The sequence below is a fragment of the Rhagoletis zephyria genome, unplaced genomic scaffold (genome assembly GCF_001687245.7).
Source record: "Rhagoletis zephyria isolate East Lansing unplaced genomic scaffold, Rhagoletis_zephyria_1.1 Rzeph_scaffold_02171, whole genome shotgun sequence".
Lineage (NCBI taxonomy): Eukaryota > Metazoa > Arthropoda > Insecta > Diptera > Tephritidae > Rhagoletis > Rhagoletis zephyria.
This window is the reverse complement of record NW_016159255.1, coordinates 61,466-79,275: the sequence shown is the minus strand read 5'-3', so window position 1 is coordinate 79,275 and position 17,810 is coordinate 61,466. Positions and strand designations below refer to the sequence as shown.

The 17,810-nt window shown below is 38.5% G+C and overlaps 1 protein-coding gene across 1 annotated transcript; it reads right to left on the bottom strand.

Moving 5' to 3' along the window:
• Window positions 1-11,152: 11,152 nt before the first annotated feature.
• Window positions 11,153-17,138, bottom strand: LOC108366159 (uncharacterized). The gene is made up of 2 exons (XM_017620475.1): window positions 15,532-17,138; window positions 11,153-11,294 (listed from the first exon to the last, which is right to left on the bottom strand). The coding sequence occupies exons 1-2, from the start codon at window positions 17,136-17,138 to the stop codon at window positions 11,153-11,155; spliced, it is 1,749 nt and encodes a 582-aa protein (XP_017475964.1).
• Between the last annotated feature and the right edge of the window lie 672 nt (window positions 17,139-17,810).

Sequence of the window (17,810 nt, the reverse complement as noted above, 5' to 3'; positions counted from 1 at the left end):
TTTGTTGGTTTTTTGCGATCATGGAAATGGATTCCCTGATTCAAGAACAGCAAAAATGTCTGTTAAAAAAGTTGGTTTCATACTGGTTTCAGGAAAAAAATTTACTTCTTGAATATTTGAAGGTCGCTGGCATTTGAAAAGCCATAAAGCTGATGCCAGATAAAACGCTTGCTTCGCTTTGCAGGGCAGATTCGATTTGACAGATAAGATGAATTGTATGAAAATATTAAGAATAATAATAATAATCCCAACGGTTTTACCTTCCTTCGCCCCCTTCACCCCCTCCCCCCCTCCGCACAAGGGCGCAGTCTGCATGACTTACGGAACCATTTTTTTTTAATTTTTGCGCTGAGTCACGAAAGGCAGGAGTTTGTTAAGTGTCGAGATCTAAAACTACTCAGCTACAGAACTAAATTCATCAGCAGATTTTATGTCTTTATGTTAGTAATTCATTTATTGAGAGAGGATAGTATAGCTTTCTTAATGCTAAAAAGCGGATCTGATATATCAAGTGTGCGGGAATGAAAGTTAAAATTCTGGCATAAGCAACGGAATGGCTCGTGTAATTCGAAATTAGTTTTACAAGTTTTCAAAAATAGGAGACAAAAGTGTCTTGATCCAGGAGAAGGAACATTAAGGCTAACTTCGCCCAGAAGAAGCGGACTTGAAATTGAGCCTGTCAGTAATTTAACCATGAAAATTGTACCGAGCATTTCCCTGCGACCGACAAGTGAAGGAAGATTAATAAGTTTTAATAGGCTCGTATAAGACGCAAGGTTATATTGAGAATACCAACGGAAATTTCTTAAAACAAAAAGTAGCAATTGTTTTTGAATTGATTCTATCTTGTCTGAGTAAATTTGATACCATGAATTCCAAACCACCAAACGGTATTCCAGAATCGGTCTAACTAATGTTGTAAACAGGGTTATAGTGATATAAGGGTCACTAAATTCTTTTGAGCATCGTTTCACAAATGCAAATACACCTTTAGCCTTGTTGACTGTCACATTAATGTGAAGATTAAAACTAAGTTTAGGATTCATTGTGATCCCAAGGTCCACAAAATTGTTCCAGGCTATGGTTATCTATTGTATAAGAAAGTGGCTGGACAGCTCTTCGCGAAAAGCACATTACTCTACATTTTTCCAGATTTAGAGGCAAACGATTTACATTACATCAGTTAAAGCATAGACAGACGGCAACGTTGATCCGGATTAACGCCGCACTTAATCTGATCAAAATTGTACCTCGACAGACGGCAGTAATACAGATTAACGAGCCGAATCCCACAGCCAGTAGAATATTCATTTAATTTTTTTATTGATTCAATTATAACTTCTATATTTTTTTTAAGTTGTTTTTAATTAAATGTTTTGACCTTTTTAGTAAAATTAAACTCTAAAAATTTAAATAAACTAATAATAAAATAAAAATGTGAAATAAAATAAAACAAACGAAAATAAAATAAAAAACAATTAAATATATAAATCAAATAAAATTTACAAAAATAAAAGAAATAATAAAAAAAAAATTTTTTCGGCAATCGCTCCAACTGAGGATCGAACCTGGGACCAACAGGCTTGTAGTACGCAGCTTTCACCACTCGGCTATCGCGGATGAAGGAATCGGTTGCTTTATTTGCTCAGTTAGCGTAGAACATAAAGAAACTGCAAAACTGCATAGACAACCACCCTGTCGTCGGTAATGCAGTCACCGAAATAAGTTCTTATTCATTTTAAATTGGATTCTTATTTGAACTAGTATGGTGACTGCATTACCGATGAAAAGGTATATGTCCATGCTAATTTTGCATTTTCCTTGTATTCTACGCTCTCTGAGTTTTGGTCAGTGTTGTCATCGAAAATTCCCTTGATCCGAGTTAAGTTTGGGAATTAACTCGAGGACTTAATCCGGATCAACTGCAGTTAATTCCCGAGATAATTCCGAATTAACGAGTTGATCCGGATCAACGCTGCCGTCTGTTTATGCTTTTACCCATGCTGTTTAAGTCTGGTTGTAGCAAAGGCCTTCCTTTAATTGGTACGTATGATTTATAAAGTTTCACATCATCTGCGTACATTAGAATTTTTGAAAATTTGATTTCTGTAGAAATATCGTTTCGTATCTGCCCTAGGTGGCTACCCTGCGAGACTCCTGAAGTAACATCAATGACGTTAGAAAAAGTACTTTTAAATATTACCCTTTGTGATCTATCATAGAGGTATGAAGAGATCCAACGTAGGAAATTAGGTTGGAGACCAAGAAGATCAAGTTTATAGATGAGCAACGAGTGACATACTTTGTCAAATGTTTTACTGAAGTGGGTATATATAACATCCACACTTTTGTTTTGCGTTTGAGATATAGGTTGTGAACTTAAGTAAATTAGTTGAAGTTGATTTGCCTTTGCAAAACCTGTGTTGACAGTATGAGATGGTAGAGGAGATAGAATGCGTCAACTGATTTGTAATAATTGCTTCAAATAATTTAGGAATTGCAGAGAGCTTAGCTATGCCCCTAGGGAAACTAATACATCATCGGAAGATATTATTGGGGTATGTATTGAGTTAATTAGACTTAGTTTAAAAGGATAGTCAAAGAATGCTTGGGAGTTAATGGATAATTATTATTAATAATACTTAAACTATCTCTAAGGGGTAGCTGGCGGTAGTTATAAAACCCCCCTAATCCTGGGTGTCATGCGGTACCGTGCCCATTGGATGGTTTGCAGTCAGGGGGCTTTCCGACTGTATTTTAAGGGCGCCTCCAGGATACATGTAAGTCTCCTGGAGTAACGGTGCACTTACCACAGCATGGGGCTCTGTTGTAGCCGACCGTTCGTTTCCCTCCTTATTTTTACCAGGTCGCAGAAAGGCTTCGGCTCAGTACTTATGTATTTATTTATTTGTTACAGTCTTGCGACTTAAAAGTACAGATAGGTATTTTTAATATATGTGACCTGGTCTACGGAAAGGGGGCTTAGGTGTCAAAAAATCAATTTTCACTTTTTGGTTGATTCGGATGGAAGATGAGATGCTTTTTGACGTGGTGAAAAGCAGAAAATCCTAACTTGCTTAGAAGTGTACTAAAAATGTAGAGAAAGAAGAGTAAAAATACGACAAAATATAATTTATTGGTAATGAACAAAATACATTGAATTATAAGCTATAAAGACATGATTATACACTAGAAAAACGTATTATNTATTTTTAATATATAACAAAGTATGCGTATATGTAAGTTTAAATTTTCAATTACAAAGCTGTTTATGTTTCTAAAACTATCTAATAACCTATATAAATGTATATTGTCTTATTAGTTTGGTAGCTGACGAGGCCTAGTCTCCAGTCTACCTTTACATATGTACTATGTGCAGCAGGCGGAAAGACCTTGTTTCCGCTCCGCGTTGCTCACGAGTTGATAGTCACGGTCGGAAAGGCCGAGTCTCCGATCCATGTTCCCGTCGTCATTGATATGCAAACCCTGACGCTGGATTCCGTGATGTGAGGCGGGCGGAAAGGCCTAGTTTCCGCTCCGCGTTATGGTGGGGCTGTTGGGTATAGTCGGAAACACCGAGTTTCCGATCCATACTCACAGCTTCTTTCGTATGCTAGATCATTTGCTGCTTGGTCGGATGGAAAGGCCTGGTTTCCATTCCGTTCCGTGCTCTCCTACCTAATAGCCAGAGTTTTACAGTGATCAAATAGTTGTCTTTTAAAAACAGCAAAGTTATCACAGTCTTTTACATGTGGCGGTAACTCATTAAAACACTTTAAACCTTTATAAAATATATTTTTTTGTCTACCTCTGTTCTATAAAGTGGAAGTCTAAAGCAATTGTTTTCCCTGAGTATATATGAATGAGTTTCATTTATATACCGAAGATTGTCGCTCAGATAGTCTGGAAGTTTACCGTTCTTTATGTTGTATACGAATTTCATAGCATGATAGAAAACCTGTTGCTTAACACTCAACCAATTCATATCTGTGATCATCTCCTGCGTAGGTGTATCGTAACGCTTATTTAATATGAACCTCATAGCTCTATTTTGCAGTTTCTCGATATTTGCGTCGCTTGCTAAGAAGAAGATTGTTGGGCAGTATATAAAATGTGGTTCTACTATAGATCTATAGACCAGGGTTTTATACCTTCTTCTCAGATACTTACAAGATCTTTTCATAAGACCAATTTTTTTCGCAATTTTGTTCACTGTATGCTCAACATGCTCATCAAATTTAAGTTTATTATCTATATATATACCCAGGTACTTAATGAGTTTAACTTCCTCAATTTCTTCCTCTTTGATTTTTAAATTGTAACTGGTGGTTCCAAGATTAACTGCTCTAGTGAGGATCATGAACTGTGTCTTTTTTACATTCAACTTAAGTTTATTTAAACACAACCATTTGTACAAAGAATCCAAGTCTTCTTGCATTTTAGTCATCGCAGTCTGTAAGTTTCTGTCACTGATCGTTAACAGTGTATCATCAGCGAACAGTTTTAACTTACAGTGCTTGAGTGCCATATTTATGTCGTTAATGTAAATATTAAAAAGTACTGGGGCCAATACCGATCCCTGCGGCAACCCAATATTGACTGCCACTTTATTTGACACACTTGACTCGATTACAGTTTGTTGCATACGATCTGAGAGAAAGCTTCGAAACCAGTTAAGCTCCGTGTTTTCAATACCAATGCATTCGAGCTTTTTCAACATTCTTGCCCTGTCAATGGTCTCGAAAGCTCTTTTGAGATCAATAAAAACCGCAACGATATTCATCTTCGAGTTAAGGTCTTCCTTCCACTGGGATATAACAAAATTTAGCGCAGTCTCGCAAGAGTGTTTAGCTCTAAAACCTGATTGCTCCTTAATGAGTATGTTATTACTTTCAATGTGGCGCGCCAACTGATTTTTTACCACATTTTCCAAGATTTTTTCCATGCTAGGCAGTGTATTAATTGGTCTAATTTCCTCGGCTTTTACAGTTTTTTCACTTTTTTTACCGGAACTATGGTCGAGATTTTCCATTCTTTTGGTACTGTTCCTGATTCAAGACTCTTATTTATTAATAAGGCATAAAAGTGTCCCATGTATTCAACTGAATCCTTTATAACACCGTCAGATAATAAATTATTTCCACCAATTTTAGTCTTAAATTTCTTCACTATAAGGATAACATCCTCTGAGGTAATTTTCTCAAATTTAAAGGTGCCTCGACTGTCTTCCTGTCGTAACTGTTCACAATTTACGTTCTCTATATTACTATTTATGTCGACGATACTATCCACAAAGTACTTGTTTAGTTCTTCGGCGATTACCATACTATTTCTGTATATTTTTCCGTTGATGAGAACTTCTTTGATATTGTCTCTGTTACCCGTATTATTAAGAATATTCTTTAAATATTTCCACATTAAACGACTATCACCTCTATTATTTTCTACCTTGTGTTCCATATACTGAATTTTCTTAATTTTGATCATTTTCTTATACTCTTTCTTTATTTTGTTGTAATCTACCCAATCACCTGTGAGTACTGCCCTTTGGTGTAACCTAAACTTTTCTTTATTAGTGTCAGTCAGTTGTCTATCATACCATTTATTTCTAAGTTTAACCCGCCTTTGTACCCGAGAAGTTAGTTGATTCATACTCGAAATCAAACAAAGGTTGATATGTTCGAGCATATCATCAATATTGAAACTATTCAGGTTTGCAAAGTGGCATTGTCTCAAAAGATTTATGAGGTTGTCTGGGCTGTACTCATCCCAAGAAATTAATTCAGAGAGTTTATTGATTTCGCCTTGTTTTTTTATATTGCATTTGAACATTATGGTTTCGTGATCCGTTATTCTATGTTCCTCAGCTTTTTCACATGAAACTTCATTAGTGTTAGAGTATAACAAGTCGATGCGCGTTTCGGACTGTGCAGTAACCCTGGTATCAAAGTTGATTAACTGTTTCATTGCCTGCTGAGAGAATATCTCATTAAGCTTCCTACTATATGTCGATGATATATTCATATTTATATTAAAATCCCCAATAATAATGGTATTTACCATGTTAGCGCATGTTTCGGACAAAATGGCTTCCATATATGTCAGAAAATCTGCATCACTCGAACTGGGTGAGTGATAGACTACCCCGATTTTCCATTTGGTTTCAAAATTTCTCAATTGTACCACTATACACCAGACATTTTTATCAGTGGATCTATTTATTATTATTTTAAAGTCTATTGTGTCTCTCAAAATTACAATTACCCCGCCAGTGTGTCTACTATACGAGTCGCATCTAATAAACTGATAAGTTGGAAACTTGATTTCGGAGTCGTTTATTTCCTCTGTTGTACATGTTTCGGAGCATAAAACTATATCCGGATCAACAGTCTCAAGAAGCCTTTCAAGCTCGGCTTTATTGGCTATTATACTATTTATATTAAGATACACGCATTTTAAGTAACTGTTACGCTTTTCCATTACACCTAATTGCTAACATCCTACTCTTTGTTTCTCTAGTTTCAGTTTCCTAATATAGACAGGACATTCACGACTAAATGCGTTGTGCGCTACATCCAGGTTTAGCCCTAACTCTTTAACAGCATCACAACAATTTCCACAAACTTCTTTTTGGCTACTGTCAGTGCAACTTTCAGACTTGTGCTCTCCCATGCATTTGCTACACCGAAGCTTTTTGTTACAGTTGTTACGAGCTATGGTTGAAGCCCAGACACTTGTAGCATCTTCTCACGGTTTGCCCATCATAGACGGGGCATCGATCCCACCCAATATTAAGTCTCTTTGACTTCAATACCTGCAGGAAGAATTTGTGCTCAATTTCTATTATTGCACTGAATGAAGGAAATGCCTCACCACAACGCCTGGACTTAAATATTTTTACACATCTCAAACTCGCATCATTTAAATAGCTATTCTGAGCTTTTATCTTATTTATTATCTCCGTCTCAGAATATTCAGCGTTTATGTGCGCTAACAAAATTTTAGGCGTATTAACTTTGGGTTCGGTGATATGCGACCAAAGACACAGATAAAAATGATAAAAAACAATCCAGTCCCGGATCCCTGCACGGATAAAAATATCGCTGACGGACACAACGTTAAGCCCGTAAGTCCCTCCGCGCTCACCACCGGCTCCAACGTACCCCTCGAGGGACCCAATGAGCCGGAGACTGAGGCGCCAAGTAGGCCTGAACGGCAGATTGAAATAGCTTGTCGGCCCTCCATGTCCAAAGCGGCAATGGACAAACCCCTCGAGTGTAGTTCAATGGCGGCCGCGCCTGAGGAGGCACCCGGCACTAAAGAGCCCGTTACGGGCGAGGTAGTTGATAGGCCTGGTGCCAAGCGAGAAGTCCCTAACCCTAAAAGGCTGCGGCAACAAATCCTCCCTCCGGCGGCTCGAGGGCGAAGAAGTACGTTCGTCTGGCCGTGAAGGCGTAACGGGACCTGAGAGCCTCCTCAAGGCTTCTCGCGAAATTTTTCGAAAATCCTGCAAACCAGGAACAGAAGGAGCTGGTGGAGTGGTCCAAGGGCATCCTTGGCGTAAGCCGGAAACGGAGGGAGAGCATGGACGCCCCCACTAACCACGAAGCAGCTTCCAAAACTCCCAACCGATCGGGTTCAAAGAGGAAACGGTCAGTGGATAACAGCACTGAGCGGGAACCTAAAAAGCCCAGATCTATGAATTCTTCCGGCGCTATTAACCCTTTTCGGGCACAAAGAGCCTTCAATGATGTCGCTAAAGACCATCTGGTCCTAGCAATTATTGATAGGGAACAACCGGGCCTCTGCCGTGTCTACAAGGAGATTCTGGGCAAAAACCCATAAATCCCCTGTAGTCCGGGACGCGGGCCTTTACCAGGGCCGCATAAAATTAGTTTCCTATGCCAACGAAAGGTCGGTAAAACTATATAAGGAAGCCATAGCCGTGCTGGGTGAACTGTGGGTCGGCGCAAACCTGGCGGCCGTACATAGGGAGGAAATTCCTTGCAGGCCCCGGGCCAGGGCCTCGGTGCCAGAAGAACTCTCCAAGCTCGAAGGCATCTTGGAGATAATCCAGCTCTCCAACGATTCATTACCAACCCTTGATCGGAGAGTAGTGAAGGTCAGCGAGGTGAAGGATCAGCAGAGATATATCACACTTTTGATAATCGAGGAGTCTCTGCCCATCCCCGCAGCAAAGAATGGGGTAATAAGCTACGGCTTTTACTCCATAACCCTCAAAACCCAAAACGGGAATGAGGGCATTTCCCAACACACGGAAGACACTACAAGTGAACCCGTGGCTTCCAAACCTGCTTCTCAAGACGACTCTATGAAAGGGGAGAGTGAACCAGTTTCGCTCCAGGGAAACCTGGACGGACAAGTGGAGACTCAGACCCTTGAGTCAAATGTGGGCACGGATAGCGATGCTAGTTCCGTGACTAGCCGTTTAGGATCTATTTTCAATCGATGAATCGAAATCTCGGAGTACCAGCTCCTGGCATCGGGCGATAAGGATGCTGACGTAACGGTAGTAGCGCCCAAGGACGACAGTCAGGACACAATGGACGGCGAGATCATGGTGTGGGTCTTACAAATTAACCTCCAACATTCGAAGGCAACATCGGCTGCTCTGCTCCTGTACCTCGACGAAAGAGGGGAGGAGCTCGTGTGGCAGGTAAGACCAGATCATGCATTTTAATAAAGACAACTTTTTCTTATCTTCTACTCACACAGTTTAGTGACGAGGACACGGTGAGCATAAGCGTGGAAGTACGGTCCAAACCACTTTGGCTGGTCTCATCGTAAATGGCACACGACCACGCAACTTATCCCCCGACCCGATTTCGGGACGTTGTGAAAGAGGCCAATAAAAGTAAGTTTCCAATCGTCATGGGTACCGATGCGAACGCACATCATTCGCTGTGGGGGTCTCTTATCGACTTTATTTTTTCAAAAAGCTCAGCAATTTGTAACATCGGAAGTAGGCCAACTTTTGTAACCTCTAACAAAAGGGGAACTAGACATTTCTCTTATGTCGGATAGTTTTTCGAAAAATATTAGTGAGTGGCACGTCTCAAATGACCACTCATTTTCCGATCACAGATACATAAATTTCACGATCTCTTTCGAACCATCGTCTTCAGTCGCTTATAGAAATAGGAGACGAACCGACTGGAACAAGTTTAGGAGTTTACTCTCGGGCCTTCTTTTAAGAAGCGCTTCTCACAGCGTGCTTCTCTCGATGGACTAGATTCATCGGAAAAAATTTAAGAAGTAGTGGACCATCGAAACCTGTAACTCGGATTTTTCCGCCTCCTAATAATAATAATATAATAGATTGGCGCTTACACATATGTTAGTGTTTGGCCGAGCTTCTCCTCCGATTTGTGGCGTGCGCCTTGATGTTGTCACACAAAGCGGAGGGACCTACAGTTTTACGCCGACTCCGAACGGCGATTGTATTTTTATGAGAAGCTGTTTTTCATAGCAGAAATATACTCGGGGGTTTGCCATTGCCTGCCGAGGGACGACCGCTGTTAAGAAAAAACCTTTTTTCTATATTTTTGCGATGTTGCTTTGACCAGGGTTTGAACCCCGGCATTGTGGAGTGGAAGCGCGCACTGCTTACCACTTCACCACAGCGGCCGACCCTATCATAATTTCGATGGGGAAAAAGAAGGCACACTGGTGTAACGAAAAATCGCCTCCCTGTGGAAGGAAAGAAGGGAGGTCTTTAATAAGGCGGAAAGATATCGCACACCGTCTTCAAAAGAGTCACAACTCAAAATTTGGCATTTTTGAAATTATGCACTAAAAATGTACACAGGCCTTTTATTTACCTTTCAGCAAAAGCTGGAGCAAATATTTGTTATAATTTGTTAAAAAACCTGAGTGTTAAAACCTCAAAGTAGTATCTTTAAGGGAGACTTATTTTATTCTAATTCTTATTGAATATATTCCTTCTTTATATACTGCTCTTACTAACTAATTACATTTGTTTGTGTGAAGGCCTGATTTGACACTCAAGTACATAGTTTACGACTATGTGTGATAGCAGAATTTTAATAGTTTTCTTTTTCAAGTGCATACACTTATAATTACTTATATGATATAATATGTATGTATGTTTGTTTACAGTTTTAATGTTTGTTTGTATGTATGTATATAATAAATGTATATGCACTTGACTGTATTTTTATGTGTTTAAATTTTGTGGGATTTTTCCTATGAATTTTCTTATCGGCTAGATATAAATAAATAGAAAATGTGTTCAAAGATATTTGAACATATTGCCGAGGGAAAAGAATATAAATGTGCTATTTTCGAAATGTTAATAAGTGGACTGTATGTGTACATGTTTTTATATCCGAACATTTTGCGAGCGTGAAAAATTTATAGTAAATTTTATCTTTTGATTTACATTTGTATATGACATAAAATATTAAAAGGCATATGACAAGTAAAACTATTAGTATTAGGGCCAAATGTCCGCTATGATTTTTTAAGTTTAGGTTGCTTATCTCTAGTTCATTTTTGGCCAATTTTTCAATATCCTTTTTGAGTTTGTCTAACTCCTTGTTGCTACTTATATTGTTGATTTGTAGTGGAACTATCCTGTCCTCAGAAATGCTGTGTATGGCTGTGGCTATTGGATCCTGTTCTGCATTGATTGTGCTCTGCATTTTAAATATTTGTAGACCTGATAGGGTTAAGCCTTCATGTCTGGCTGTGCAACCAGATTTGATGAAAAGAATACCTTGCGCTGGAATTTCCATTATTTCTGTTTTTCAGTTTCCGCAGTCTAAATGTAGCGTATAATTTCGGAATATTTTGTAAATCCATTTATTTTCTTGGGATAGTTCCACCCATAAGGGATCTTTCTTTATTTCTTCATATTGGCAGTCTACAAGGCTTCCTTTTAACAGTGGAGATAGTTCACAAGTCTGATGCAGGTTGCCATGGCGATTTTCCTTTACATATTAGGTGATTATTTAAACTTCTGGTGCATTTATTCAGTTGTGCTTGTGAGATTAAAAAATATGAATTGAGACCAAAGTTATACATCAAAAATTCATTTCTTGGTTTTATCTTTACGATTTTTTCTGTGTGCTCAAATGGAATCGCTATCAGTTTGTATATTTCTGACGATTCACTGTGCATAAGTGCTATCAGCCTTAATTACCAGCTTGTTATCGATTATGAGTCCATTTGCTCTCATAAGGTTGTATACATCGCGGATTTGGTTGTTATCTTGCTGTCCAGGTATTTGTAGTTTTGATGGCAGCTTTTCTCTAATGAGGGTCAATTCTTTGTTAAGTTGTGTAGGGGTTATGAGCGCAGGGTTAATTCGTCCATGGTTCAAATCTATTAACAATTCAATTATGGAATTTTGAATCTTCACATTTGCTCAATAAAATGGTGACTTGGGTTATTAGCATCTGGAACTGGATCGCCATTTTATCTCTGTTGATGTTTTTGATGATTTCCGACTGATATCTGTTTATTTGTGTGTTTATTTTTATAAATTGCATATTTACTTCATCAACGATTTTGTTTATAATGTTTGCCGTAGAATTTATCAATGACACGAACTTTTAATCTCGCTTTGATGTTATGCTGGTTATTTAGCAGTAATCTAAAGTTGGATTCTATTTGCTCTTCGCTGTCAGCATCCATTAGCCCAAATAGCATATTATAAATAGAGCCAATCCATTCAAAGGGAGCCCTACGTTGCCTTTTATTGTACACGATTAAATCGTGACTACTTTTTATCACTTCATACCGCCTTCCTAGTGACAGCGATATAACCGTGCAGGCTTCCTCGAAATCTGACAACAGGTTGCAATGATTTTTTATTCGATGTAGACAGCCTGGCATCATAGATTACCAAATCCCAATTCGAAGTTATGACGTCCATCTTTCCCAGTGAATCCAAATAGATAGCTGTGTTGTCTGGAAGTTGAGCCACTACTCCATTGCTTGCTGTTTGACCACCGACTGCTTTGACTTCATTTTTCGACGTTATGCAAAACAGGAACATGATTATAAGAGCAAATATGTTTTTATTTGTCATGTGTTTTGGCGATTTAGTTGACCTTAATGTAGTCAATACTCGCGCTTTTGTTTCATCCGTTGACTTTTCCCTGATTGCTGCCTGACGATGTAACTAGGGGACATAGTTTATGGATTGGTCGTTTCAGCACACTATTCTGTAGTTTAAGCGTTACTACACGAACTTTTCCATCCAGTCCTGGATTACATTCCGTAACTCTACCAAGCGGCCATTTAGCTGGTTGAGTATTTTCATCCTTTACGATTACAACATCACCTTCTTTTAAATTTTGCTGTGATGTTTTCCACTTGTTTCTTTGCTGAAGTGTGTGTAGGTATTCCTCCTTCCAGCGTTTCCAAAAATCACGTTGAATTTTTTGTATTACCTTCCATTTGTTTAAAGTGGATATATTTATGTCAGATTCTGGTGTTGGTATGGATATCAGTGGTCTCCCAACTCTACTCTACTCCGTTTTCGTCATTTAAAGTATATAATGGACGTGAGTTTAATGATGCATCAATCTGTGCTAGGACGGTTGCCATCTCCTCAAACGTCAGCTTTGTTTCTCCGATTGCCCTTTTTAAGTGAAATTTCATCCCTTTCACACCAGCCTCCCACATTCCGCCAAAATGTGGCCCTGCCGGGGGGATAAAATGGCAAGTAATTGCTTCATTAGCTAAGATTGGTGCAACTTCACAGTTTTGTTTTACTGCTTTTTTAAAGTCGTTGTCGAGCCATCTGCTTGCACCCACGAAATTAGTTCCATTGTCGGAGGAAATGTGTAGAGATTTTCCTCGCCTGACAAAAAATCTTCTTAGTGCCGCCAGAAATGCTTCTGTTGATAAATCGCTGACTGCTTCCAAATGTATGGCTTTGGTCGAAAGGCAAACAAATACAGCGATGTATCCTTTGAATGATTTTTGTCCTCGCCCTTTAGAACACCTCATTTGAAAAGGTCCGGCATAGTATACTCCAGTATATGTAAAAGGACTGGATGTCGATACTCTGACTAATGGAAGATCACCCATGATTTGCGTTGCAGAAATTTGNATACTCCAGTGTATGTAAAAGGACTGGATGTCGATACTCTGACTAATGGAAGATCACCCATGATTTGCGTTGCAGAAATTTGTTTAAATCGTATGCATTTGACACAGTTACGTATACAATGTTTCACTGCGTTTTTTAGGCCGATTACCCAGTATTGTCGTCTGATGACTGCTTCCGTTAACCGATTTCCTCCGTGTATAGTTGCATGATGAGCATCTTTAATAATTATGCCGCCAAGTTTGGTTTTGGTAAGATTATGGGATGCTTTGCATTATATGGTAGCCTACCTCCCACTCTTATTATGCCATTTTCATCTAAGAAGGGGTTGAGGTTTGCTATTTTGCTAGAACTATTGACTGGTTTTCCATTACACAGTTTGCTTATTTCTTCTTTATAGGTTTTCCTCTGTGTTTGGCGAATGATCGTCGAAGTAACTGTCTGAAGCTCCCCAGCCGATAGATGTGAAAATTGGCGTGTTTCCTTCTTTTTACGAAAGCGTAAGATGTATGCTACCACTCTTTGTAGTTTTAGCCAACTTGAATATTTGTTAATTAAATTGTTCAAAAAAGATTATTGATCCCTCGACGTCAATAAAACCGTTACTTTGTTGCATTCGTTTATCGTTGTTGACTCTTGTTCTTCTGTTGATGAAAGCCACTTGGGTCCGTTCCACCAAATATCCATATTTAATAATTTGGGAGATGGAATACCTCTTGACGGAACATCTGCTGGATTGTCTTTCGTGTTCACGTGTCTCCAGGTTGCTTGTGGTATAAGTTTTTGGATTTCTTCCACTCGATTTCTAATGAATTTGTCTTTTTTTTTATGATTTTCAATCCAGCCAAGGGTTATTGTTGAATCACTCCATGCATAAGCTTTATGATTCCTCGCAATGACCATGCAAACTTCATTAATTTGGCTAGTAAATGAGCAGCACAGAGTTCCAGCTTAGGTAATGTTTTCCGATTTTTTAGTGGATTAACTTTTGTTTTGGCAGTTAAAAGTTTTACGGAATCGCCAACTTTGATATATATCACTGCAGCGTACGCCTTTTCGGAAGCATCACCGCATCCGTGAATTTCTACTTAACATTCCATGTTAGTTTCAATCCAGCGTGGAATACGTACTTCTTCCAATATGCCAACAGTGTCAATAAACGACTTCCATTCATTTTGTAGATCATCAGAAAGCTGTTCGTCCCATCCAGCCTTTCCAATCCAAAGTTTTTGCATGTATAATTTTGCAACCACAATGATTGGCGATAGCCAGCCCAATGGATCAAATATTTGGGCGATTTGTGATAAAATACTTCTTTTTGTCATTTTCTTCGGCATTTCCAAATTAATTTTGAACTGGAACTGATCTTTCTTTGGATCCCAGTATAGCCCAAGTGTTTTCACTGCTTCATTTTCTTTTATTTGAATTATTTCATTTTCTCCCATGGTGGTGATATTTTTGGTAATATTGTCGCAATTCGATAGCCATTTCTTCAAATGAAATCCAAATAACTGAAGGTGCTTGCTGATTTCTTTTTGGATCATAATACATTGATTCACCGAATCTCCACCAGTCATGAGATCATCCATATAAAAATCTTCCTTTATGATTTTTTGTAGCCAATTGTTTTTACTTGAGCACTTGTTGGCAATTTCAAATAATGTGCGCACTGTTAAATATGGTGCTAAAGCGGTACCATATGTCACTGTCGTCAACTCGTATTCCTCTATTTTATTTGAAGGATGTTCCCGCCACAAAATTCGATGATACACTCTATCTTTTTCCGAAATTTTAATTTGCCGGAACATTTTTTCAACATCAGCTGTGATTACCACTTTCCATAGTCTCCACTTGAGAANTTGGTTTTTGGTATAAGTTTTTGGATTTCTTCCACTCGATTTCTAATGAATTTGTCTTTTTTTATGATTTTCAATCCAGCCAAGGGTTATTGTTGAATCACTCCATGCATAAGCTTTATGATTCCTCGCAATGACCATGCAAACTTCATTAATTTGGCTAGTAAATGAGCAGCACAGAGTTCCAGCTTAGGTAATGTTTTCCGATTTTTTAGTGGATTAACTTTTGTTTTGGCAGTTAAAAGTTTTACGGAATCGCCAACTTTGATATATATCACTGCAGCGTACGCCTTTTCGGAAGCATCACCGCATCCGTGAATTTCTACTTAACATTCCATGTTAGTTTCAATCCAGCGTGGAATACGTACTTCTTCCAATATGCCAACAGTGTCAATAAACGACTTCCATTCATTTTGTAGATCATCAGAAAGCTGTTCGTCCCATCCAGCCTTTCCAATCCAAAGTTTTTGCATGTATAATTTTGCAACCACAATGATTGGCGATAGCCAGCCCAATGGATCAAATATTTGGGCGATTTGTGATAAAATACTTCTTTTTGTCATTTTCTTCGGCATTTCCAAATTAATTTTGAACTGGAACTGATCTTTCTTTGGATCCCAGTATAGCCCAAGTGTTTTCACTGCTTCATTTTCTTTTATTTGAATTATTTCATTTTCTCCCATGGTGGTGATATTTTTGGTAATATTGTCGCAATTCGATAGCCATTTCCTCAAATGAAATCCAAATAACTGAAGGTGCTTGCTGATTTCTTTTTGGATCATAATACATTGATTCACCGAATCTCCACCAGTCATGAGATCATCCATATAAAAATCTTCCTTTATGATTTTTTGTAGCCAATTGTTTTTACTTGAGCACTTGTTGGCAATTTCAAATAATGTGCGCACTGCTAAATATGGTGCTGAAGCGGTACCATATGTCACTGTCGTCAACTCGTATTCCTCTATTTTATTTGAAGGATGTTCCCGCCACAAAATTCGATGATACACTCTATCTTTTTCCGAAATTTTAATTTGCCGGAACATTTTTTCAACATCAGCTGTGATTACCACTTTCCATAGTCTCCACTTGAGAATAATATCAAACACATCCCTTTGAAGTTTGGGTCCTGTCAACATGATATCGTTTAAGCACTTTCCATTTGAAGTTTTGGCTGACGCATCAAACACAACACGAAGTTTTGTAGTTAATTTATTCTCGCGTATAACAGCCTGGTGTGGCAAATAGTATTTACCATTTACCTTCTCGTTTGCTTTTATCATATGCCCAAGGTTTTGGTATTCGTGAATGAATTCCTTGTAATCATTGCCAAGCTTTTCACTCTTTTTGAAATTGGCTTCCATGGATAGCAGCCGAGCAATTGCCTGTTTACGAGAGTCACCCAGCTCCATGTCGTCTTTAAATGGAATTTCCACAATGAATCGCCCATCTGCATCTTGTTTAGTGGTTTCCTCGAACTTTTTCAAACACATTTCGTCTTCCACTTTAGCTTCTTCATCTTGTTCTTCCTCTAGCTCCCAAAATCTCTCAAGGTTGGTTACTGCCGATGTGACTTTGCCTGGTTTCTTTTGTTTAATTATTCCAGACAAAATCCAACCGAATTTGGTAGCTTGTGCAAGAACTCCATTGTGCTTTTTATTGCCTCTTTCTATTATTCTGCCGAATATATAACCACCAATCACTATGTCAATTCTATCAGCTTTGTTAAATAATGGGTCAGCAAGAGTGTAGTTTTCCCATTTTTTAAAGTTGAACCTGAAGGATTGATCAGGTTGCGCAGTTGTAAGGGTTGATAAAACTATGGCATCCACTTCTTCGACGTGCTGGCTTAGAAAACGTGATGTAATTTGCACTTTAATTTTAAATTTCGATTCACCAACCACAACATCTCCTAGGCCATGAAGTTTTGTCATCACTTTTTTCTTTGGTACACCTAATATCTGTGCTGCCTCTTCGGAAATTGATGTTTTTTGTGACCCTTGATCAATAATAGCCCTTAATAATATGTGCTCACCATTCGCAGCTTTTGCTCTCACTTGGGCTGTGGCCAGAATAACCGTTCTTAGACCTGCTTTTGTGGACATTGCCGATTTCTTTTGAACGTTATCGAAGTGCAGGAGCTCATGAGGACTGCTGATGTTGCATATTTTACACTTCATATTGCTGGTACAAGTTTCTCCTAATTTGTGAAGCAGGCACCTGTAGCAGATTTTATTGTCTTTGGCATATTTATGTCTTTCATCCGTTGATATGCCCTTGAAACTTTGCATTCGGTTATATATAGATTCGGTATTTTGCAGTAAGTGCACTGCCTAAATTGTTTCCTCGTCGTTGGTCGACGTGTGATTCGCTTTAAATATGTGCTGCTTTCGGATTTTGTAGCCTTGCTCCTTTTCGGCTACAGCTTTCAATGTCTGGAAGTGTTGATCCAGAAAATTCTAAAATCAAATAATGTCTGCACCTCTCTGGTCTTTTTAACCGTTTGCTCATATAATTTGAGTCCATCTTTGTCTAACTTGCGAACTATGACTCGAGCAATAAATGGATCTGCGTTTTCAATTTTATTCCTAGTGACTTATTGCGTTAAGCACTCATTTGTAGTATCGAGCAATTGCCTTACGCTTTCAGCATTGTCACTATTTATCGGCGGTTGATCCATTATCCTGTCCCACTTTGTTGTGAATAAAATACGTTTATTATCGTATCTTTGTTTAAGCAGACTCCACGCTGCTTCATAATTTTCGGTTGATATTTGCAGATGTTGTATTAACCTTGCAGCTTCACCCTTCAAACAAAGGCGAAGGCGTAACATTTTTTCTGAGCTTGATAAT